The sequence below is a fragment of the Pristis pectinata genome, chromosome 30 (genome assembly GCF_009764475.1).
Source record: "Pristis pectinata isolate sPriPec2 chromosome 30, sPriPec2.1.pri, whole genome shotgun sequence".
In the NCBI taxonomy this organism is placed as follows: domain Eukaryota; kingdom Metazoa; phylum Chordata; class Chondrichthyes; order Rhinopristiformes; family Pristidae; genus Pristis; species Pristis pectinata.
In genome coordinates, this window is record NC_067434.1 from 2,837,403 (window position 1) to 2,863,728 (window position 26,326).

General features: G+C 43.8%; 1 protein-coding gene across 1 annotated transcript in view; it reads left to right on the forward strand.

The window, feature by feature from the left end:
* Positions 1–26,326, forward strand: part of LOC127584555 (protein FAM149B1-like) — a 123,299-nt gene that overhangs the window by 45,038 nt on the left and 51,935 nt on the right. Inside the window, exons 6-7 of the mRNA XM_052041328.1 lie at positions 1,267–1,443; positions 4,272–4,462. Coding sequence (XP_051897288.1) covers positions 1,267–1,443; positions 4,272–4,462 — 368 coding nt within the window. The remainder of the gene's footprint in view (positions 1–1,266; positions 1,444–4,271; positions 4,463–26,326) is intronic.

Genomic DNA, 26,326 nt, shown 5'->3' on the forward strand with positions numbered 1-26,326 from the left:
ACATTTCATGACCTCTCCTAATTCTCTTCTTGTTCTTCTCTGGCTTCCTTGTATTCCCCAAGGGTGCTGTTCAATTTTGGCTTCCTAAGCCTTGCACTTTTTCATCTTGACTAAGTGTGCAGAACCTCCCTAGTCATCCAAGGTTTCCTTACCTTGACATCCTTGTCCTTCTTTCCTACTGGAACATACCGGTCCTGTACTCTATGCAGTTGGTCTTTAAACAATTCCACATGTCAGATGTGGACTTGCCCAAAAACAGTTGTTCCACTTACCTCTCCTTTGCTCCTGCCTAATACTCTCATAATTTGCCCTCCCCAATTTAATACTTCCCCGCAACGTCCATACTTACCCTTATTCATAGCTATATTAAAACTTAAGGAGTTGTGATCACTTTTCCCTAAATGTTTCCCCTTTGAAATTTCAGTCACCTGGCCAGGCTCACTACCCAATACAAGGTCCAATACGGCCCCTCCTCTACAAGTCCAAGTTCACCTGCCCCAGTTTAGAACTTTATCACTCAAAATGTTTTTTTTACCGAAAGTGAAGAATTGTGACATTAAAAAGAATGTTGATCTGAATTTATCATGTTGATCTTGCTGAATTGCCATGACCTGCTTTTGGTTGGTTTTTCATAACTGATTTGGATGAGAAGAAATATTTAAAAATTTGCTGAGATTCTGTTGTGAATGTGTCTTTTGTGGAAAAATTCTCTAGGAGTGCTGTTGAGTGCAGCAAAAATGGTTGTTTGTACGAGAGGCAAAATAAGCAGTTAGTTCATTAAGAAAGATCCTCACCAGAATAGGGGAACAAAAAGCTCTGGGGACTCCCCCCCCCTTCCACCCCCAACCGCATTCCAAGAATCGATCTGGTGCCCTCCATGTCTCACAAGTATATCCTCCCTTGGGTAAGGAGACCAGATCTGTATTCAATATCTAGGTGCAGTCTTTCCAAAACCTCATATATTACCCAGTTAGAGTATTATTTTTCTTAATGGAGAAGGTCACAAAGGATTTTGCAGGAGAAAAGAAAGGTGCTTTTTTATTGTCCCTTTAATGGATAAAGCCAATGAAGTTTTTTTGAAATGGAGTCACTGTTTTTCACTCTAAACTTCCCAAAACAACGATGTGATAAAGACCAGATAATTTGTTTTTAGTGATATTATTAGATGGATAAATATTGGCCAGGACACTGGGAATAAGCACTCTGCTCTTTATCAAAACAAGCCATGTTTTTGAACGGGATGGAATCATGTTTTCTTTCTTTCAGACTTTGTCTCATTGGTAAAAGTGCAACATTCTCAGGACTTTCTCTGTGCAAAGGAAATGACTTCATGCAGAAGACTGCCATGCTTCCCTGGGAGGAAGAAGAAGCAGAGCCAGAGGACAATGTGATCATTGCAGAAGGCATAGTGGAGGAATATCTGGCACTTCATTACAGAGACTGGTTAGTATCAAAGAGGCAATTAACCAAAAATAATAATCAATTTCATGATATTTTAAATTGGCTTTAACAACATTGTTTGCTATAAATTAACCATACCATCATTCCCTGTTCAATACTTTCAAGGAAAACTTATTCCCAGCTCACAGTACTAATCACCCACAATCAATGCCTATTTCCCTCTTATCTTGACAATGACACCAACTTGCATTGATATAATACAATATAGCACAATGGATACTGCTAATGTAATGCGTGCTGATAATGTCCTGGCTGTGTTGGGAAGAAATCCTTCAGAGCTAGCCAAACCTCTAGCCTAGCTGTTCCATACATTTACAATTGTTATTTTTCCAGCAAAATGAAAATTACCCAGACATGCCTGTCCACAAAAATGAGGATAAACCACTGCTTCATTAGCCTATTCTCAATCAGAAGCAAAGTAATGGAGACACAAGAGACTGCTGATGTTGGAATCTAGAGCAACAAACTATCTGCGGGAGGAACTCAGCAGGTCAAGCAACATCTAGGGGAGGAAAGGAATTGTGGATATTTTGGCTCCTGATACAGGATTCTCTGCACATTCAAGTGCCTGTCTAAGAGCCTCTTAAATGTCTCTATTGCATTTGCCTTCACTTCCACCCATGGCAGTGCATTCCAGGCCTCCACCACTCTGTGTAAAAACAAAACTTGCTTTGCACTCCTTCCTTGTACTTTCCCCTTCTCATTTTAATACATGCCCTCTAGTATTAGACATTTCAATCCTAGGAAAAAGATACTGGCTGTCTATCTATGCCTGGCATAATTCTATAAACTTCTATCAAATCTCCCCACCGTCACTCTAGAGAAAACAACCCCAGCTTGTCCAACCTCTCCTCATACCACATGTCCTCCAAACCACACAGCATCCTGATAAACCCCCTCTGCAACCTCTCCAAAGCCACCATATCCTTCATATAATGAGGCGACCAGAATTGAACGCATTACCCTAAATGTGGCCTAACCAGAGTTTTATAAAGCTATAACATAACTTCCTGGCTCTTGAACTCAATGCCTCAACTATCCTCCACATCCTTTTCTTTTGGTAAACACTGAAGCAAAGTACTCATTTTTGACCTCTCCCTCATCCTCTGCCTCCAAGCACATGTTCCCTCCTTTATCCTTATCCTGAAGAAAAGAACAATAATATAATTGGAGAATTTGGGTAGGAGGATGGTGGAACATTGCCATTAAAGAGGAGGAGGTGTTGCTTGTCTTCGAGGGCTTAAAGATGGATAATTCCGCAGGCCTGAAGTGGCAGGCAAAAGAAGAAAAATCTGACAAAGACTTTCCATTCTTTACTGGCCACAAGTGAGGTGCCAGTTGACTGGAGGACAGCAACTTTGTTCAAGTACAGCAGGGATAAACCAGGCTTGTAAATCTAAAGTCAATGGCGGGGAAGCTTTTGGAAAACATTCTGAGGGACAAAATTAGTCTGAAAAATTGAAAAATCAGGGATTAATCAAAGATATTCAGCATGTCTTTATTAAGGGGACATCTTGTCTAGACCAATATAATGGAGTATTTTTGAAGAGGTAGCAAAGTGGTAATGATGAGGGCAGTGTGGTTGCCTTTGACAAAGTCCTATATGGGAAACTGATCCAATTGATAAGTTGGCAATTGGATCAGTTTCCTTGGCAATTGGATCCAAAATCGGCTTGATAATAGGAGACAGAGTGTGCTAGTGGAGTATTGTTTTTGTAGCTGGAAACTTGTGACCCATGTGGTGTACCACAGGAATCAGTGCTAGGTTGTTAGTGTATCAAATATGAATGTAGGAGCTCTGATTAGTTAATTCACAGATGACACAAACTGGTGATGTTGTTGATGGTGAGAAGGATAGTCTTAGGCTGTAATATATGTAGGATGAGTTGATAAGATGTGCAGAGTAATGGCAGATGGAATTTAATCCTGATAAAGCCACAGCTGTGTAGTTCTGGTTGCCACACTATTGGAAGGATATGCTTACATTGGAGAGGATACAGAGGAGATTCACCTGAATGTTGAGCAACAAACAATCTGCTAGAGGAACTCGACGGATTGATCAGAATCTGTGGGAAGAAAGGAATTGTCAATGTTTTGGGTCCTGGTGCAGGGTTTCAACCAAAGCATGGACAATTCCTTTCCCCACTCAGATGCTGCTCTACCCGCTGAGTTCCTCCAACAAATTGCTTGTTGCTCCAGCATCTGCAGTCTCTTGAGTCTTCACCAGAATGTTGCCCAGGATGCAACATTCAGCTCTGTAGAGAGAATGGATAGACTGGGTTTGTTTCCCCTGGAACGGAGAAGGCTGAGGAAACACCTGTTGGAGAGAGACGCAGCTGTGAGGGTCATGGATAGGGTAGATGGTAAGAAACATATTCCTATTACATAAATATCTAAATCTAGTGCACATGGGTTTAAGATTAAGGATAAGAGATTTAGAGGTGATCTGAGGAATTTTTTTTCACCCAGAGGGTGGTTGCATTTTCGAACACACTACCTGAGCAGGTGGTGGGGCAGGTATTCTCACAGCATTTAAGTAGTATCTGAATGAGTACTTGAATCGCCAAGGTATACAAGCCACGTGCTGGTGAATGGGAATAATGTAAATAGTGACTTGATGATGGGCATGGATACATTTGGGCAAAAGTCTCGATTCTTTCTGCATGACTGTAAAGTCAGCATTTTTATTGTGGATCTCTTATTTCAGACTTCACATCATTTCTGGATGTTACATCAGAAATCAGTGAGAATCAATCTTTTCTTTCTGTTTACATAACCTATTGAAAGATTTGTGTCATGTGTCCACACAGGGAAGATGACTGCTTTGAGACAAGGTTGGATCTTTCCTTACAATACGAAAATAGAAGTGGTCTTCCTCCAATCTCTCCAAGTCACTGCAGAAGGGATACCATTGTGACAGAGCTCTTTGATGAGGTGTGGCTGGAGGTCGTGGGCTGTATGGAGGAGCTGATTCGTAAGCACTGGGATAGGCATGTTTCAGGTACAAAGCAACTGAACAAGAGATAGAACTTCATGATCTTGTACAGATGAAATGCATGGGTTTACCATCTGCAAGATCTGCATAGATTTGATCAGATATGCTTGGCTGTTCCCAAGTGGAGGTGTAGTGAAGCCATCTGCTCAGCAGAGCAATGGTCATGAACATCTCATGGAGAACAAGAGGGCAGTGCTAACTTCCACAGATTTCCAAGCACTTGGGCTGGGAAATCTACCTACCCTTTGCCTGATTAACCTGACACAAGTACAGTAGACCCCAAAATAATGAATGGGAAAAATCAAAGTAAGTAAAGCTTTTTATTTGAATTAATTAAATTAGTTTCAATGTTCCTACTTGTTTTTATGTGTGTTTTAATTTATTTTGTAATTTAAATTTTTTTAATATTACTTTTATTTTGTTTTTTAAACAGGTCCCAGGTGTCACAAACATTTAATTTGACATCACTGAGCCTGGGGGCAGGACCTCAACAGCTGTCATGGCTGTTCTGTCAGTCACTTGTGCTAGGGGGAGAGGCCCTACACAATCCAGGCACGACGATGAGTTGGAGCCAACATCCCAGCTGAAGACTATGCTCAGGGCCACACTGGAAGAAACAGTATGGTCCAGGGTGCAGACTATGCTTAGGGCCACACTGGAAGAAACAGTATGGTCCAGGGTGCAGGCAAATGGCAATGTCAGGGCAGTGGAAGATCGGCCCCATTGTCAGTTTTAGTGTCAGTAACTGAGTGGTAATATTTATTGCAGTTGTAAAGACTTAACGTGAATGCAAAATCTGGAATTTACAGCTATTTACTTCATGCTATAAAAAAAGATCACAAACTTACAAGTGAGCTCGAAACCTTGTTGACCATGCTGTTCCAGATTTAATTTTACTGCTCCATTCAGCATCTTGGCTCTAGGCTAAGAAAGAATATACATCACTGAATGTTCCTGCTTATGATTAATACTCCAGCATCTTTACTGGAGCGTGCCTACATTTTTTGCTGTGATATCCTCAATTGATTAACATGTCAGAGTTGTAAGCACATAAAAGTCCATGCCAACCTTTTTGCCCAACTACAGTAATTCTGTTTGCCCACACTAGGTCAGTATCCTTCAATGCCTTGCCTATTTAAGTGCCTTCCTAAATGTCTTTGAAACTTTCTGACTTTGCCACCTCCTCTGGCACTAAATTCCAAATATCAACCACCCTGTGTAAAAAATATAAACATTTCCCTCAAATCCCATAGAACCATAGAACAATACAGCACAATACAGGCCCTTCGGCCCACTATGTTGTGCCGACCTTCAAACGACTCCTAAGACTATCTAACCCCTTCCTCCCACATATCCCTCAATCTTAAATTCCTCCATAGGCTTATCTAACAATCTCTTGAACTTGACCAACGTATCAGCCTCCACCACCACCCCAGGCAGCTCATTCCATGCACCAACCACTCTCTGGGTGACAAACCTCCCTCTGACGTCTCCCTTGAACCTCCCACCCATTACCTTAAAGCCATGCCCTCTTGTACTGAGCATTGGTGCCCTGGGAAAGAGGCGCTGGCTGTCCACTGTATCTATTCCTCTTAATATTTTGTATACCTCTATCATGTCTCCCCTCATTCTCCTTCTCTCCAATGAGTAAAGCCCTAGCTCCTTTAGTCTCTCCTCATAAAGCTTCATAAGTCCCCTTTAAAGCTTCTTCCTCTCACCTTAAATATGCTTTTTTTTAATGATACCCCTACCTTGGGAAAAAGATTTTGACTAGCTACCCTAGCTACCCTATCTATGCCTCTCATAATCTTATATTTCTATCAGCATCCTCCTTCGCTCCAGGGAAAAAGAGCCCAGCCTATATAATCTCTTCCCATAACTGAATTCCTTCAATCCAGGCAACATCCTGGTGAATCTCCTCTGTACTCTCTCCATTGCAGTCATGTGGTGACCAGAACCAAGTACTACCCAAGCAGTGTTTTGTAAAATTGCAGAATAATGGCCCAATTTTGATATTCTATGCCTAAACCTATGAAGAAGGGTAGTGAATACAGGACTGAAGGTGTTATATTTGAATGCATGCAGTCCACAAAACAAGGTAGATGAGCTTACAGCGCAGTTAGAAATTGGTGGGTACAACGTTGTGGGCATCAGAGTCATGGCTGAAAGAAGAGCACAGCTAAACATCCAAGGATACACTTCCTAACAAAAAGACAGGCAGGTGGGCAGAGGGGGTGGGTGGCTCTGTTGGTAAAAATGAAATGAAGTTCTTAGCGAGAAGTGACATAGGACATAGTGACATAGGATCAGAAGATGTAGAATCCTTGTGGGTAGAGTTAAGAAACTGCAAGGGTAAAAAGACCCTAATGGGAGTTGTATACAGGCCTCCAAATATGTGGGGCAGGATGTGGGGTACAATTTACAACAGGAGTTAGAAAAGGCATGTAAGAAAGGCAATGTTGCTGTGGTCATAGGGGACTTCAGTATGGAGGTAGACTGGGAAAATCAGGTTGGCACTGGATGCTAAAAGAAGGAATTTGTAGATTGCCTACAAGATGGCCTTTTAGAGCAGCTTGTGGTCAAGACCACTAGGAAAAGGCAATTCTGGACTTGGTATTGTGCAGTGAGCCAGATTTGATTAGGGAGCTTAAGATAAAGGAACCCTTAGGAGGCAGTGATCATAATATGATAGAATTCACCCTGCGGTTTGAGAGGGAAAAGATAAAATCAGATGTATCAGTGTTACAGTTGAGTAAACGCAACTGCAGAGGCATGAGACAGGAGCTGGCCAAAGCTGATGGGAAGGGACCCCAGCAGGGATGACAGTAGAGCAGCAATGGCAGGAGTGTCTGGGAGAAATTTGGAAGACACGGGATCATTTCATCCCAAAGAAGAAGCAGCATTCTAAAGAGAGGATGAGGCAACCAGGGCTGACAAGGGAAGTCAAAAGCAGCATAAAAGCAAAAGAGAGACAAACAATATTGCAAGATGCTAGAGGGTTGGGAAACTTTTAAAAACCAACAGAAGGCAATAAGGGAGAAAAGATGAAATATGAAGGTAAGCTAACCAATAATATAAAAGAGGATACCAAAAGTTTTTTCAGATATATAAAGAGTAAAAGAGAGGCAAGAGTGGACATCGGACTGCTGGAAAATGACACTGAAGGAATAGTAATGGAGAACAAAGAAATGGCAGACGAACTGAAAAAGTATTTTGCATCAGTCTTCAGTGTGGAAGACACGAGCAACATGCCGGAAATTTGAGAGAGTCGGGGTAGAAGTGAGTGTAGTCGCTATTGCTAAGGAGAAGGTGCTTGGGAAGCTGAAAGGTCTGAAGGTTGGTAAGTGATCTGGATGATGGCATTGATGGCTTTGTGGCCAAGTTTGCAGATGATACAAAGATAGGTGGAGGGGCAGGTAGTGTTGAGGAAGCGCGAAGTTTGCAAAAGGACTTGAATAGATTGGGAGAATGGGCAAAGAAGTGGCAGATGGAATACATCGTAGGGAAGTGTAGGGTCATGCACTTTGGTAGAAGGAATAAAGTTGTAGATTATTTTCTAAATGGGGAGAGAATTCAGAAGTCAGAGGTGCAAAGGGACTTGGGAGTCGTAGTGCAGGATTCCCTAAAGATTAACCTGCAGGTTGAGTTGGTAGTAAGGAAGGCAAATGCAATGCAAGCATTCATTTTGAGAGGACTAGAATATAAAAGCAAGGATGTAATGCTGAGGCTTTATAAGGCATTGGTCAGACCATGTTTGGAGTATTGTGAGTAGTTTTAGAACACTACAGGGTTAGGGTCCTTCAGCCCACAATGTTGTGCCGACATTTTATCCTGCTCTAAGATCTATCTAACCCTTCCCTCCCACATAGCCCCCTATTTTTCTATCATTCTTTGGGAATCTGGAGAATGCAAATGTGGGGAGAATAAAATGGGATTTGTGCAGGACTGGTCTAAGTGGGCGGTTGATGGTCAGTACAGATTTTGGGCCCCATATCCAAGGAAGGATGTGCTGGTGTTGGAGAGGGTCCAGAGGAGGTTTATGAGAATGATTCTGGGGATGAAAGGGTTAACATATGAGGAGCGTTTGATGGCTCTGGGCCTGTACTCGCTGGAGCTTAGAAGGATGAGGGGGCATCTCATTGAAACCTACCGAATACTGAAAGGTCTGTGGGCATGGAGAGGATGTTTCCAGTAGTCTAGGACCAGAGGGCACAGCCTCAGAATAAAAGAATGTTGCTTTAGAACAGAGATGAGGAGGAATTACTTTAGCCAGAGGGTGATGAATCTGTGGAATTCATTGCCACAGACGGCTGTGGAGGCCAAGTCATTGGGTATATTTAAAGCGGAAATTGATAGGTTCTTGATTAGTAAGGGTGTTATGGAGAGAAGGCAGGAGAATGGGGTTGAGAGGGAAAGATAAATCATGACAAATGCTTGACAAATGCCTTCTTCACTATCCTATAGTTGTCACTTTCAGGGGATAATGGACTTAAACCCCATGTTCGCACTGTGTTCATTTACATTCCTTAGTGCCCTACCATTTACTGTGTATATCAGCTTGAAATAAGGCTCTCTATTTAGTAACCAGAACTGTTTGTGGGTACATAGAAGACAACAGTACAGCACAGGAACAGGCCCTTTGGCCCATGATATGGTGCTGAACTAATTAAACTAGTGATTAAGCACCTAATGGAACTAATCCCTTCTGCCTACACAATGTCCATATCCCTCCATATCCCTGCATATTCATGTGTCTAAGAGACTCTTAAACACTTCTATCATGCTTGCCTCCACTACCACCCCTGACAGCACATTCCAGACACCCACTGCTCTGTGTAAAAAATAAAACTTGTGCCGCACATCTCCTTTGAACTTTCCCCCTGCACCTTAAATGCATGTCCTCTAGTATTAGACATTTTGACCCTGGGGGAAAAGATACCAGCTGCCTATTTGTGCCCCGCATAATCTGGGGCACATAGATTTGTTTGCCAGTAATTAACAAACTGCTCTTTTATCAAATTCACTTTCAAGTAGTGGCTATCACAGGCAAGGCCAGCCTTTATTGTCAAAGTTTAATCAACCTTGAAAAGCTGGTTGTAACGCACCTTCATTGCTAAAATCTGGTAAATGTCCTGTTTAAATGGTGTTGAAAGGGAGTTCCAGGTTTTAGACCAATTAACAAAGAGGGAATAGAGTTATATTTACGGTTCAGCAGAGTGTGCCATGGAGAGGAACTTGCCAATAACTGCTTTCCCATGATTCTGATGACCTCGATCCACTGATATCAGCTGTGGACCTGTTCTTGTGCTGTACTGTTCTAAGATGTTTGGAGAGCGACTGAAGTGAATTTTGTAGATAGTGTACGTTGTAAAGGCTCAGTGTGCCAGTACTGTAGGGATTGAATGTTGATATTCGGAGAGTCTGGCTTGATGGTAGACTCTGGTAGATGGTACCCTTTAAACATTAAGGGTATGTGGTCAGATTTTCTTGGTCCGGATTTTTATGACACAGAAGGAGGCCTCACAACCTATCATGTACAAACCAATCAAAAAAAGTACTCACTTAATCCCACTTTCAGGTACTATGTGTGCAGCCCTGTAGGTGTTCAGATACATTTTCAAGTGAAGATCTACACCCTTTCAGGCAATGAGTTCCAGACCATGGATGAAAAACTTATTCCTCAACTCCCCTCTAATCGTTTTATGATTTGCTTTAGATCTTTGCGCCCTGTTTTTTAACCCTTCTGATAATGGAATTCCTCTTCCTATTTACTCTGTAAAGACTCCTTAATTTTCTACACATTAGTTAAGTTTTGCCTCAGCCTCTCCTCTGCCAACCTTCTTTCATATCTATAATTTAACAATCTTTACAACATCCCTGCAAATTTCCTTTGTAGCCCCTCCAGTGTATCCTGTAATATGCTGATCAGAAATGTACCCAGTACACAGGCCGTAGTCTAACCAGCATTGCATATACTTCCAGCATAACCCGTAAATAAAAGAAAGCATCATTTGTGCATTTTAACTACCTTAATCATCTGTCCTGCCACCTTTAAGAATCAGTGGACACACAAAGGTCGCTTTGTTGTTCCATGTATTTTCAGTATCTTCCCATTTATTATATGTTCTCTTGTATGATTACTCCAACCCAAGTGAATTACTTGGTTTAAATTTTATTTGCCACTTTGGTCCCCAACTGATCATCTGTATCTAACTGCTGGCTAAAGCTTTTCTCTCAAAATTAACCACAGGGCCAGTTTTTGTACCATATGCAGAGTTCATTATTATGCCCAACATTCAAGTCAAAATCATTATATACATAAAGCAAAGGACTGAGTACTGATCCCCATGGAACACCACTAGTAACTGCCTTCAGTCAAACAATGCCCTTTGCTTCCTGCAACTGAATCAATTATGGATCCAATTTACCCCTCTTAGATAGTCCATGGACTTTGAAATGGCTGCTATGTGGGCCCACGTCAAAAGCCGTTACCACTGTCTTTGAAGTCCATGTAGACCACTTCAAAGGCACTGCCCTCAAACCTTGTTACCCCTCAAAAAATTCAATTGTCAGGCACATCCTTCCATAACATAAAACAGTGCAGCACAGGAACAGGCCCTTTGGCCCATGATGTCTGTGCCCACTATGACGTTAAATAAAGCTACCTCATCTGCCTGCACATGACCCATGTCCCTCCATTTCCTCTATGTTCATGTGTCTGTCTACAGCAACACACACAAAGTACTGGAGGAACTCAGCAGCTCAGGCAGCATCTGTGGAGGGAAATTAAACAGCCGACATTTCAGATTGAGACCCTTCATCAGGACTGGAAGGGAAGAGGGCAGAAGCCAGAATAAGGAGGTTGGTGGAGGGGGAGGAGCACAGGCTGGCAGGTGATAGGTGAGTCCAGGTGAGAGGGGGAAGGAAAGGGAGTGATGTAAGAAGCTGAGAGTTGATAGGTAGAAGAGGCAAAGGGCTAAGGAGGAGGAATACAGTAGGAGAGGACAGTAGAACATGGAATAAAGGGGAGGAGGGGAATGGATGGGCAGGTCATGAGGGCAGGGGAGGGGAAGGGGTCACACTCCCATCTGTCGAAATGCCACTATCATATCATCTTCTTCCACCACCATTCCTGGCAGGTACCTACCACTTTGTATATATAAAAAAAACTTGCCCTGCACATCTCCCTTAAACTATTCTCCCTCTCACCTTATACCTGTGCCCTCTAGTATTTGACATTCCAGTCCTATAAAAAAGACTATCTACCCTGTCTCTGCCTCTCATTATTTTATAAACTTCTATAAAACTTGCCCTGCACATCTCCCTTAAACTATCTCCCTCTCACCTTATACCTGTGCCCTCTAGTATTTGACATTCCAGTCCTATAAAAAAGACTATCTACCCTGTCTCTGCCTCTCATTATTTTATAAACTTCTATCAAATCTCCCCCCAGTCTCTGATGCTCCAGAGAAAACAATCCAAGTCTGCCCAAGCTCTCCTAATAGATAATACTCTCTAATCCACGCAGCATCCTGGTGCACTTCTTTTGCACCCTCTCCAAAGCTTCCACATCCTTCTTGTAATGGAGCAACCAGAACTACACACAATACTCCAAGTGCAGCCTAACCAAAGACTTGTATAGCTGCAACATGACTTCCCAACTTTTATACTCTGTGCCCCAACCAATGAAGGCAAGCCTGCCATACACTTCTTTACCACCCTATGTACTTGTGTCGCCACTTTCAGGAAGCTACGGACTTCCACCTGCTATACATCAATGCTCCCTTGGGTCCTGCCAATCGCTCTATAATTTCCTCTTATATTTGACCTCACACTTGCTTGGATTAAGCTATATTTGCCATTTCTCTGCATACATATCTGTAACTGATCTATATTGTGCTGTATTATTTGACAGCCTTCTACACTGTCCACAACTCCACCAACCTGTGTGTCATCTGTAGACTTACTAACCAACCCATCTGCATTTTCATTCAAGTCATTTATATATATCTCAAATAGAGGCCCCAGTACCGCTCCCTGCAAACACCAGTCAGAATAACATCTCTGGATCAGCCTACTGAGGGACCTTGTCAACTGCCTTAATAAAATCCATGCAGATAACATCCAGTGCCTTACCCGCAATCACCATCATCACCTCCTCAAAGAACTCAGTCAAGTTTATAAGACGTGACCTGTCCCGCACAAAACCACGCTGACTGTCTCTTTTCAGGTTTCTTTTTCCCCAAATGTGCAGAAATCCTATCCCTAAGAATCCTCTCCAATAGCTTCCCTGCCACTGATGAGAGGTCCACCACCCTATAATTTCCAGGATTATCCCCATTTCCCTTCATGAACAAAGGAACAACATTGGCTACTCTCCTGTTGCTAATGAGGATACAAAGATCTTCATCAAGGCCCCAGCAATCTCATCTCTTGCCTTTTACAATAACCTGTAATATATCCCATCAAGCCCTGTGGACCTATCCACCTTGTATGATCTTCAAAAGACCTTGTTCCTGATCTCAAAATGTCCCAGCACATTCGCATGCCCCACACTACTCTCAATATCCCCTATGTCCTTCTCATTGGTGAACACCAATGCAAGGTACTCATTTATTACCTACCCACATCTCTGACTCCAAGCATAAATCCCCTCATTTACCCTTGAGTGGTCAAAATCTCTCCCTAGTTATCATCTTGTTTTTAATGTAAGTATAAGGTGTGCTCTGGATGTACATAAGAATGCCTTGGGATTCTCTTTAATTCTACTTTCCAAAGACTATTCATGGCCCCTTTTGTCCTTCTGACTCCCCTGCTTGAGCTCTTGCTTGCTATCTCTATATTCCTCAAGGATTCTGTCAATTTTAGCTTCCTAAACCATACATGTGCTTCCATTTACTTTTTGACTAAGTTCATAAAATCTCTCATCATCCAAGGTTCCCTTACCTTGCCATCCTTGTCCTTCCTCAGTGGAACATGTCTGGCCTGGCTCTGATCAGCTGATCTTTAAACAACTCCCACGTATCAGATGTGGTCTTGCCCAATAACAGCTGCTCCCAATTAACTCCCCCAGCTCCTGTCTAATAATATATTTTGTCCTTCCCCACAAGGTCGAGATTTATCCTTATTCATAACTATTTTATCATTTACCTCCCATTGGCGATTGGGAGGCCTATAGTATAACCCCATCAGTGATTACACCCATTTCTTATTAACAGCTTCTACCTCGCTGTTGTAAGACTATTGAATGGTCCCCTAGTACGATAAGATGGACTCTGGACCTCACAATCTACTTCATTATGACCTTGCATCTTATCGTCTGCCTGCACTGCACTTTCTCTGTAGCTGTTACACTTTATTCTGCATCCTGTTATTGTTTTACCTTGTAGTACCTCAATGCACTGTGTATTGAATTGATCTGTATGAACGGTATGCAAGACAAGCTTTTCACTGTACCTTGGTATGTGTGACAATAATGAACCAATTCCCTACCCATAGGGAATCTTCTTGCTCCTCGGTGAGCTCTACCCATATTGCCTCAGTGGATGAGCCCTCCAGTATGTCCAGCTGCAACTCCTCCACCTCTTTTACCTCCATCTCTATCTTGTCTACAACAGGAAAACCCAGGAACGTTGAGCTGGCAGTCCTGTCCATCTCACAACCAAGTCTTTGTATTGCCTACATCATCATTATTCCATGCACTGATCCAGGCTCTAAGTTCATCTGCGTTACCCATAATACTCATTGCATTAAAATAAACACACTTCAGCCCATCATTCCCACTGTGGACATCAACCTGGCCCTGCTTGTCCTTCCATTCAGACTTGCTCGTCATAACTTCTACCTTCCCCACAACCGCTCCACTTGCTGCCCTGCTGCTCTGTTTCCCACCCCTCTGCCACTCTATTTTAAACCTTCCTGAGTAGCACCAGTGAACCTCCCTGCAAGGATATTGGTTCCCCTCCAGTTCAGGCGCAACCCATCCTTCTTGTATAGGTCCCACCTGCCCTGGAAGAGCGTCCAATGATCCATATCTGAATCCCTCCATCAGCTCCTTAGCCATGTATTAAACTGCACTATCTTCCTATTTCTTGCCTCACTAGCATGTGGCACGAGTAGTAATCCTGAGATTAGAACCCTGGAAGTTCCGCTTTTTAACTTACTACCTAACTCCCTAATACATGATCCATATTCCTCCATTCCCTGCATATTCATGTACCTATCTAACAGCTTCTTAAATGTCACTATTGTATTTGCTTCCTCCACTCCCCCCAGTAGCCTACCCCAGGCATCTACCACTCTGTAAAAGAAAAACTTGCCCCCCTCACCTTAAATGCATGTCATGTGGTACTTGTCTGGATTAAACTCCATCTGCCATTTCTCTGCCCATATGTCCAACTGGTCTCTATCCTGCTGATTTTTTGACGATCCAGAACCTCGCCAATTTTTGTGTCATCTGCAGATTTGTAAATCAAGCCACCTACATTGTTGTCCAAATCCTGTGTGTGTGTGTGTCTCTCTCTCTCTCTCTCTCTCTCTCTCTATCTGTCTGTCTGTCTATCTGTCTGTCTGTCTATCTGTCTGTCTGTCTATCTGTCTGTCTGTCTGTCTGTCTGTCTGTCTATCTGTCTGTCTGTCTGTCTGTCTATCTGTCTGTCTATCTATCTGTCTATCTATCTATCTGTCTATCTATCTATCTCTCTATCTATAATGTATATATTTTTTATAGCGGTCCCAGCACTGATCCCTGAAGAACACCACTAGACACAGACCTCCAGTCAGAGAATCGCCCCTCTTGTCTTCTATGGCAAAGAGGACGGGTTACACCCAAACCTGAGGGGGGCCAATATCCTTGCAGCCAGGTTTGCTAGGGTGGTTCGGGAGGGTCTAAACTACTTTGCGAGGGGGATGGAAATCAGAGGAGTAGGCCAGAAGAAGGGGATGGGGAAAAGTCAGATCTAACAGGTAAAGAGGCTTTGAGGAAGGAGAAGCAGAGTACAGGCTATAAAAGTAGTAAGGTGGATGGGCTAAAGTGCATTTACTTAAATGCAAGAAGCATCAGGAATAAGGGAGATGAACTGAGAGCTTGGATAAGTACCTGGGGTTACGATATTGTGACTATCACAGACATAGCTGACATCAGGGCAGGAATGGATATTGAATATTCCTGGTTTTCAGTGTTTTAAAAGGGATAGGGAGGGGGGGAGAAGAGGAGGAAGGGTGGCGATACTGGTCAGGGACACTGTTACAGCTGCAGAAAGGGTGGATAATGTAGAAGGATCCTCTCTACAGTCAATATGGATGGAAGTTAGGAACAAGAAAGGGGCAGTTACCCTCCTGGGAGTATTCTATAGGCCCCCCCGGTAGCAGTAAGGATACTGAGGAGCAGATAGGGAGGCAGTTTTTGGAAAGATGCAAAATTAACAGGGTTATTATAATGGGAGACTTCAACTTTCCAAATATTGATTGGCACCTACTTAGTGCCAAGGGTTTAGATGGGGCGCAGTTTGTTAGCTGTGTCCAGGATGGATTCCTGACGCAGTATGTTGACAGGCCGACTAGAGGGAATGCTATATTAGATCTAGTTTTAGGTAATGAACCGGAACAAGTGACAGATCTATCGGTGGGTGAGCATTTGGGGGGCAGTGACCATTGCTCCATAACCTTTAGTATTGTCATGGACAGGGATAGGAGCAAAGAGGGTGGGAAGATATTTAATTGGGGAAAGGTGAATTATGAGGCTATAAAGTGAGAACTTGAGAGTGTAAATTGGGGTGACATTTTTGAAGGGAAATGTGCTATGGAGATGTGGTCGATGTTCAGGGATCTTTTGCAGGACGTTAAGGATAAATTTGTCCCGGTGAAGCAGAGAAGGAATGGCAGGGTGAAGGAACCATGGGTGATGAGAGAGGTGGAACAAATAGTGAGGAAGAAGAAGGCAGCATACATAAGGTGTAAGCAGCAAGGATCGGACAGGGCTCGTGAGGAATATAGAGTAGCAAGGAAGGAACTTTAAGAAAAGGCTGAGGAAAGCGACAAGGGGACATGACACGGCTTTGGCGAGTTGGATTATGGAGAATCCCAAGACGTTTCACTCGTACGTGAAGAGCAGAAGGATGGCTAGAGTAAAGGTAGGTCTGATTAAAGACAAAGGTGGGAAGATGTGCCTGGAAGCTGTGGAAGTTGGTGAGGTTCTCAATGAATACTTTTCAGTATTCACCAAGGAGAGGGGTCTTGATGACACTGAGGACAGTGTTGGTAAGGGTAATGTTCTAGAGTATGTAGATATCAAGAGAGAGGATGTGTTGGAGCTGTTTGAAAATGTTAGGACAGATAAGTCCCTGGGCCTGACAGAATATTCCCCAGGCTGCTTCGTGAGGCAAGGGAGGAGATTGCTGAACCATTGGCTAGGATCTTTGAGTCCTCCTTGTCCACGGGGATGGTACCGGAGGATTGGAGAGTGGCGAATGTTGTCCCCTTATTCAAAAAAGGTAGTAGGGATAGTCCAGGGAATTACAGACCAGTGAGCCTTATGTCTGTGGTGGGTAAGCTGCGAGAAACGATTCTAAGAGATAGGATCTATGATCTTTTAGAGAATCATGGAGTGATTAGGGACAGCCAGCATGGAATTGTGAAGGGAAGATCTTGCCTCACTAGCTGATAGGGTTCTTTGAGGTGGTGACCAGGAAGATTGATGAGGGTAGTGCAGTAGATGTGGTCTACATGGATTTTAGTCAGACGTTTGACAAGTTTCCACATGGTAGGCTTTTTCAGAAGGTCAGAGGCCAAGGGATCCAGGGAGGCTTGGCCGTGTGGATTCAGAATTGGCTTGCCTGTAGAAAGCAGTGGGTTGTGGTGGAGGGAGTGCATTCAGATTGGAGGGCTGTGACTAGTGGTGTCCCACAGGGATCGGTTCTGGGACCTCTACTTTTTGTGATATTTATTAATGATTTTGATGAGGGGGTGGAAGGGTGGGTTAACAAGTTTGCAGATGACACAAATATCAGTGGTGTTGTGGATAGTGTGGAGGGTTGTCGAAGCTTACAGAGGGATATTGATAGGATGCAGAGCTGGGCTGACAAGTGGCAGATGGAGTTCAATCCGGAGAAGTGTGAGGTGGTACACTTTGGAAGGACTAACTCCAAGGCAGAGTACAAGGTTAATGGCAGGATTCTGGGCAGTGTGGCAGAGCAGAGGGATCTGGGGTTCATATCCACAGATCACTGAAAGTTGCCTCACAGGTGGAAAGGGTAGTTAAGAAAGCTTATGGGATGTTAGCTTTCATAAGTCGTGGGATCGAGTTTAAGAGCCACAAAGTAATGATGCAGCTTAACAAAACTCTGGTTAGGCCACACTTGGAATACTGTGTCCAGTTCTGGTCGCCTCATTATAGGAAAGATGTGGAGGTGTTGGAAAGGGTGCAGAGGAGATTTACCAGGATGCTGCCTGGATTAGAGAGTATGGATTATGAGGAGGGACTGAAGGAGCTCGGGCTTTACTCATTGGAGAGAAGGAGGATGAGAGGAGACATGATAGAGGTATACAAAATATTAAGAGGAATAGATAGAGTGGACAGCCAGCGCCTCTTACCCAGGGCACCAATGCTCAATACAAGAGGGTGTGGCTTTAAGGTAATGGGTGGGAAGTTCAAGGGAGACATCAGAGGGAGGTTTTCCACCCAGGGAGTGGTTGGTGCATGGAATGAGCTGCCTGGGGTGGTGGTGGAGGCTGATACGTTGGTCAAGTTCAAGAGATTGTTAGATAAGCCTATGGAGGAATTTAAGATAGAGGGATATGTGGGAGGAAGGGGTTAGATAGTCTTAGGAGTGGTTTGAAGGTCGGCACAACATGGTGGGCAGAAGGGCCTGTTCTATGGTATGGTTAAAGCCAATCTTCCAGGGATCCCATGTGCCTTAATTTTCTGGATCAGCCTGCCTTAAGGGGCCTTGTCAAAAGCTTTACTAAGATTCATGTGGACAAATCCCTGCCCTGCCCTCAATCATCTTTGTCATCTTTTTTTAAAAAAAGAGCTCAATCAATTTGTCAGACATCACCCCCCCCCCACAACCCATCCCATGAAAAGCCACGCTGACTATTCCTAAACAGACTTTCCCAATGCAAGCAGGTCCCCAAGAATCTTCAATAATTTCCGTACCACTAGTATAAGGGCTCACTGACCTACTAATTTCCTGGTTTGTCTCTGTTGCCTACCATAAGCAGAGGAACAACATTGACTATTCTCCAGTCTTCAGGGACCTCATCTATGGCTAAAGAGGATACAAAGATCTCTGTCAAGGCCACAGGAATCTCCTCTCTTGCCTCTCTCAGAACCTAAGATAGATTCCATCTGACCCTGGAGACTTATCCACGTTAATGTTCTTAAAGGAACCCGAGTCACCTCCTCCTTAATATCACATGCCCTAGAATATCAGCGGACTTCTCTCGGATTTCACTATCCTCCACTTCTTTCTTGGTGAATATCGATGCAAAGTATTCATTTAGTATCTTGACCACTTCTTTTGGTTCTGGGCATAAATTCTCTCTTTTAGTGGTCTTATCATGTCCCTCTTATCCTCTTGGTTTCAGTGTATGTATAAAATGCGTTGGAATTCCCTTATTGCCAAGAACATTTCATGGCCCCTTTTAGCCTTCCTGATTCCCTGTTTCTTTACTGTTTCCTTTATATTCCTCAAGGGCCTTGTCAGATTTCAGATCCCGAAACCTTGCATTGAACAGGAACAGGTCCTTTAGTCCATGATGTTGTGCCAAACTAATTAAGCAATAATGTCTAATTAAACTAATCTCTTCTGACTGCACATGATCCATATCCCTCCATTCATATTCATGTGCCTACCTAAAAGCATCTTGTCTCATATATCATGTCTCATATACCATCATATCTCCCTGGTAGCACATTCCAGGCACCCACCACTCCATGTAAAAAAAAAAACTTGCCCTGTGAATCTCCTTTCAACTTTTCCCCCTCTCACCTCTTATATTAGACATTGACCCTGGAAAAAAAGAGACCATCTGTCTATCTGTGCCTCTCATTATTTTATAAACCTCTGCCGCTCCAGAGAAAACAACGCTAGTTTGTCCAACCTCTCCTTATAGCGCTTGTCCTCTAATCCAGGCAGCAACCTGGTAAACCTCTTCTGCACCTTCTCCAAAGCCTCCACATCCTTCCTACAATGGGGCAACTAGAAATGAATGCAATACTCCAGATGCGGCCTGACCAGAGCTTTATAGATCTGCAACATAACTTCCTGACTCTTGAACTCAATGCCTCAACTAATAAGGCAAGCATGCCATACACTGCAGTAAGCTCACATATCCTTCCTTTTGACTAAATTTGCATCATCTCTCATCATCCAAGGTCCCCGAACCTTGCTGTCCTTGTCTTTCTTCCTAATGGGAACCTGTAGGTCCTGAATTCTGACCAGCTGGCCTTTAAATAACTCCCACATGTCAGAGTGGACTTGCCCAATAACAGCTGCTTCCAATCTACTCTCCCCAGCACCTGCCTAATACTGTTGTAATTAGCCTTCCCCCAGTTTACCACTTTTCCCCAAGGTCCAGTCTTTATCCAGATCCTTATCCATAAGGATCTGAAAACCTTTGGAGTTTAAACTGGATTGGCAAAGGGGTGGGACTCCTATCCCAGGCATAGGTCATGGGATAAAGCAGTTGCCAGTGAGAGCGAGTTCAGTAATCAGGATGGCCGGAGGGAAAAGAATACTCACTTAAACTGCATTTGTTTTAATGCACGAAATTTAACAGATAAGAGCTAAAAGCTTTGGGGACTGGGATGTTACAGCCATAACAGAAACATGGCTGAGAGAAGGGCAGGACTGGCAGCTCAGTGTTCCAGGGTACAGATGCTTCAGATGTGACAGGTACAGGAAAGCGAGGAGGGGGTGTTGCCCTTTTGATAAAGGAGGGCATGATAGCGGTGCTCAGAGACGACGTTCTTGGGGAATCATCCAGTGAGGCCATGTGGGTAGAACTTAGAAACAAGGGGAGGGACACTCTAGTTGGGCTGTATTATAGACCCCCCAATAGTCAGCAGGAACTTGAGGAGCAGGTGTGTAGAGAAATTGCTCATAGTTTTAAGAAAAATAGGGTTGTATTAGTGAGTAATATCGCCGGTATTGACTGGGCCACCCAGTGTGTTAAGGGCCTGGACAGGGTGGAATTTGTGAAATGTGTCAAGGAAAGTTTCCTGAGTCAGTAGTAGGTCCCTCTATGTAGAGAGGGTGCAATACTGGACATCCTCTTAGGGAACGAGGCAGAGCAAGTAATTGAAGTAGCAGTGAGGGAGCACTTTGGCTCTAGTGACCATAATTCTATTAGTTTTACGATAGTGATGGAAAAGGGTAGGTTTGGGTCCTAAACTGGAGCAAGGCTAACTTTGGGGGAATTAGGGAGGATCTAGTAGAGGTCGATTGGATGAGACTGGTTGAATGGAAAAGAATTAATGGCAAGTGGGAGGCTTTTAAGAGTGTGATATCAAGTGTCCAGGGGCAGCATGTTCCTGTTAGGGTGCAGGGTAGACCTGGCAAGTTTAGGGAACCCTGGCTGATGGGAGATATTGAGGCTCTGGTCAAGAAACCTTTAAAAGGGTTGAGGAGGTCGAGGATGAGTGAATCCCTTGATGACTCAAAGGGATTAAGAATAAAATGATTAAGAATACATTTAAGAGGAAAATCAGGAGGGCAAGGAGGGTATGAGATGAATCTGGCAGGTGTTAAGGAAAATCCCAAGGTTCTATAGCTATATTAAGAGTAAAAGAGAGAGAGAGTAGGTTGTTTCTCAGAATGGAGACCAGTAACTAGTGGTGTGCCGCAGGGGTCAGTGTTGGGACCCTTGTTATTCATTATTTATATAAATGATTTGGATTTGAATGCACAAGGCTTGATCAGCAAGTTTGCGGATGACGGAAAATTAGGAGGCATTGTTGATAATGAAGAAGGTTATCGTAGGTTACAGGGGGATCTTAATCAGCTAGGGAATTGAGCTTAGGTGTGGCAAGTTGATTTCAATACAGATAAGTGTGAGCTGATGCATTTTGGAAAGTCAAACCAGAGTAGGACATACCATGAATGGTAGGGCACTAAGGAGTGAAATGGGACACAGGGACCTAGGAATATAAGTGCATAGTTCATTGAAAATGGCGTCACAGGTAGACAGGGTCGTGAAAAAGGCATTTAGTGCGCTGGCCTTCATCAGTCAGGGCATTGAGTTTCGGAATTGGGACATTATTTTGCAGTTGAATAAGTCATTGATGAGGCTGCACTTGGAGTACTGTGTACCGTTTTGATAACCCTATTATAGAAAGATGTGGTAAACTGGAAAGAATGCAGAGAAGATTTATGAAGATGTTGCCAGGACTAGAGGACCTGAGTTATAGGGAGAGGTTGGCCAGGCTGGGTCTTTATTCCTTGAAATGTTGGAAAATCAGGGGCGACCTTATAGAAGGGTTTAAAATTATGAGAGGCATTGATAAGGTGGATGTAACAGTTGTTTCCCCAGGGTTGGGGAGTCCAAAATTAGGGGGCATAGGTTTAGGGTGAGAGGGGAAAGATTTGAAAGGAATTTGAGGTAGATGTAATAGTATCATTTAAAAAACATTTGGATAGATACATGGAGGAGTGGGGCTTGGAGGGATACAAGCCAAACACAGGAAATTGGGACTAGCTGGGTGGACACAGTGGTCAGCATGAACTCATTGGGCCGAAGGGCCTGTATCCATGCTGTTATTGCTCTATGACTCTGTGAGTAATGATCACTGTTCCCAAAATGCTCTCTCACTGAAACTCGAATCACGCAGACATGGTAGTGTAGCGGTTAGCATAACACTATTACAGTGCCTGCGGCCGGGTTTAATTCCAGCCACTGTCTGTAAGGAGTTTGTATGTTCTCCCCGTGTTTGCATGGGATTTTTCCAGGTGCTCCGGTTTCCTCCCACATTCCAAAGATGTACAGGTTAGGAAGTTGTGGGCATGCTATGTTGGTGCCAGAAGCGTGGCGACACTTGCGGGCTGCCCCCAGAACACTCTACGCAAAAGATGCACTTCACTCTGTGTTTCGATGTACATGTGACCAATCTTAACACCTGGCCATACTCGATTCCCAATACAAGGTCTAGTCTGGTCCTTTCCCTGGTCTACATACTGTCAAGAAACACTCCTAGATGCACCTATCAAATTCTGCCCCTTCTCTGGAACTAAGGGAGTCCCAGTCAATATTGAGGAAATTAAAGTCACCCACTGCAACTACCCTGTTGGTTTTACATCTTTCCATAATCTGTTCCCCTACCTCCCACTGGCTTTTGGGAGGCCTCCAGTATAACCCCATTATAACGATTGCACCATTCTTATTCCTCAGCTGTACCCACATTGCCTCACTGGATGAGCCCTCCAGGATGTCCTCTCTGAGTGCCATTGTGACATTCTTCCTGGTGAATAGTGCAACTCCCCCACCTCTTTTGTCAATTCTCCCACCTTCTGTATTGCATCTGAAACATCTGAATCCTGGAACGTTGAGCCTCCAGTCCTGCTATTCTCTCAACCAAGTTTCTCTACTGGCCACAGTGTCGTACTTCCCTGCACTAATTCAGGCTCTAAGTTCATCTTTTTAATGATCTACTTTTGAGCTTATGCCTCTTGATCTATTTCCTAAATCTTTACTATCTACCTGCAGGACCACAATGCCTTTCTCTACCTATATCATGGTACCTTTGAATGTTTAACCTCCTTCTCCAGACAGTTCTGCAGCCAGTTAATGATGCCCATTATCTTGGCACCTTGATGCTAACATCCTGCATGTTGTCTGCCATTATAATTACCCATAACCCTTATTCTTGAACTTCCTCCTCCCTCCCTGTACAACTGAGCCTCCCACGGTGCTGTGATCTTGGTACTAGCTGCATTCAGCAGGGGAATTCTGGTTAAGGAGTAAGGTGTCCTCGGACATCTCCTGAACTATCTGCCTACTCTTTGGGAGTTACCCAGTGCCTCTCTGCCTGCACACTCGTGAACCACAGGATGATTGTCTGCTGAAATGTGCAGTCCATGAAAATCTGAGCTTTGTGGTGACATAAGCAGTTGCTAAGACTCTAAATGTGTGTCAGAATTAAGAAGCAACATCAGCAGAAAGCAGGTACCAAATGGTGAGTAGCAGGTGAGTATTTCCTCCTGCCCAATTTCTGCTTTATAAATAACAAGCTTAAAGTTGAGGATGATTGGGCAGCTCGGGCAAGCGGGACGTGCATAAATGCCACATTGGAAGTTGTGGACACACCCACTGACCTCGACAGCCACATGTGCAGTAAGAACCTCCGAGTCATAGAGTTATACAGCACGGAAACAGGCCCTTAGGCCCAATTCATCCATGCTGACCAAAGTGCATTCCTGAGCTGGTCCCATTTGCCTGGTCTCTCCAAACATTTCCCATCCATGTACCTGTCCAAATGTCTTCTAAACATTGTGATTGTACCCGCCTCTACCACTTCGTCTGGCAGCTCGTTTCATATATTCACCACCCTCTGTGTGGAAAAACTTGCCTCTCATGTCCCCTTTGAAACTTTCCCCTGTCACCCTGTCTTGTAGTGAAAAAGACTAACCATCCACCTTATCTGTGCTGCTCATGATTTTGTAAACCTCTATAACGTCACCCCTCAGCCTCCTTTGCTCCAGCGAAAGCAGTCCCAGCCCAGCTGATCAAATCTCTCCTTATAACTCAAGCCTCCAGTCCCGGAAACATCCTTATGAAACTTTACTGCACCGTCTCCAGCTTAATCACATCATTCCTATAGTGTAGTGACCAGAACTGCACACAATACTCCTGGTGCGGTCTAACCAATGTTTTGTACAACTCTTGTACTCAGTGCCATGATCCAGTTCCTATGCTCAATGCCCTGACTGATGAAGGCAAGCCTGCAAAACGCCTTCTTCATCACCCTGTCTACCTGTGTTACCACATTCAAGGGAACTATGTACTTTTACCCCTAAGTCTCTCTATTCTACAATACTCCCCAGGGCCCTGTAATTTATTGTGTATTCCCTGCCCTTGTTTTGACTTCCTGAAATGCATCACTTTGCACTTGTTGGAGTTAAATTCCATCTGCCATTCCTTGGCCCACTTTCCCAGTTGATCTGGATCCTGTTGTAGCCTTAGACAACCTTCTTCACTGTCTACCACACCCCAATTTTAGTGTCATTCACAAACTTACCATGCCACCTATATTCTCATCCAAATCATTACTGTATATAGGACAGACGGAGGAATCAGCACCGATCCCTGAAGCACAGCACCGGTCACAGGCCTCCAATCTGAATAACAACCCTCCACTACCACCCTCTGACTTCTACCAGCAAGCCAATTTTACATCCAATTGGCTAGCTCATCCTGAATCCCCCTTGTTCTAACCAGTCTCCCATGTGGGACCTTGTCAGAAGCCTTGCTTATCTCCAGCTGCAACAGGTTGAACAGTTTTAGAACTTGAGTGGTGACAGGAGTCTCCGTAGCACAATCATGTAGACTGAGAACTTTGTACATTTAGAGAGGCGGTTGTACAGCAGCTTAAGAGTGTGCAGGACAGACTCGGGGAGCAGATCTGTGGTGCAGGAGTCCTCTGAGTCCGTTATAGAGTTTTCTCATGAAGAGGACAGGAGAGGAAAATGGGGTCTAGTAGTGGAACCTTGTTAAAGGTAGCAGGAATAGGAACAGCTGATTTGTTGAATGTGGAGGGTAGTGGGGTGATGACTGAGGACCAGAGGAACTCTATCCTTGCTCTGTCCAGAAGGAGAGAGGGTAAGCTCAGAGGTGCAGGAAATGGCATGTCAACTCTGGTAGAGGGCAAGCCACGGTTCAGAAAGAAAGAAGACATCTCAGAAGCACTTGTGGGAAGTTGCATCATTGGAGCAGAAACAACAGAGCCAGGGGAACGGGGAGAATCGAATGGCATCCTTACAGGAGGCAGGGTGGGAGGAGGTATCATCGGAATAATTATGGGAGACTGTGGGATGTTTGTCCCTAACCTGTCCCTTGACATGGAGACAGACAGATGCAGAAAAGGAAAGGAAAGAATCAGTGAAAGTTTGAGTGGGGTGAAAATTGGCAGCAAAAGTAATGAAATTTGTGAGTTCTGTGTGAGTACCAGATATTTTCTTTTTGAGTTGTCAATATACAGGAAGTCCCCGGATTACAAATCAGTTCTGTTTTTGAGTCTGTTCGTAAATCAAATTTGTATGTAAGTCGGAACAGTTACGTACCGTTCACATCTAGCGTCAATTAGTCAAATGTTTGTCTTAGTATATAGTATATATTTTACCTAAAACATCATAAGTATAGTAATCACTGAAAAGGCTTCGAGCCTTTTCTTGCACTAAGCCAAGGCTAATAGGAATATTACGCTGATTTTGATCCTCTAACCAAATTACCAATAGCCTTTCCATTTCGCTTTCATTGGGACAGAGCCTTTTACATACTCCATTACTCTCCCCTTGTCCTCACCATCACTTGCATCAGATTTACGCTTTGAAGCCATGATTATGGCGTGGCGTTCTCCCTCAGGCCGACGAACGGCTTAAAACGCGCAGTGTTTTGAGCGTCGTGCAAAGTAGTCTGCCCGTTCGTTAGCATGAACCATTGTGTGTAACTCTTTTTTTAAATAATAGGCTTTACGGAGGTGGGTTCGTAAGTACGGGCGTTCGTAACCTGGGGACTTCCTGTACCAGAAAAAGTGTTGCAGGAGGGGGCCCGGACAGGACTGAAACAAAGATAGGTATGACTTAATCCACGTGAGGCCCCATCGCAGCACCTTTGATCTAGAGAAAGTGAGTGGAGTTGAAACAAAAGTGTCCAATG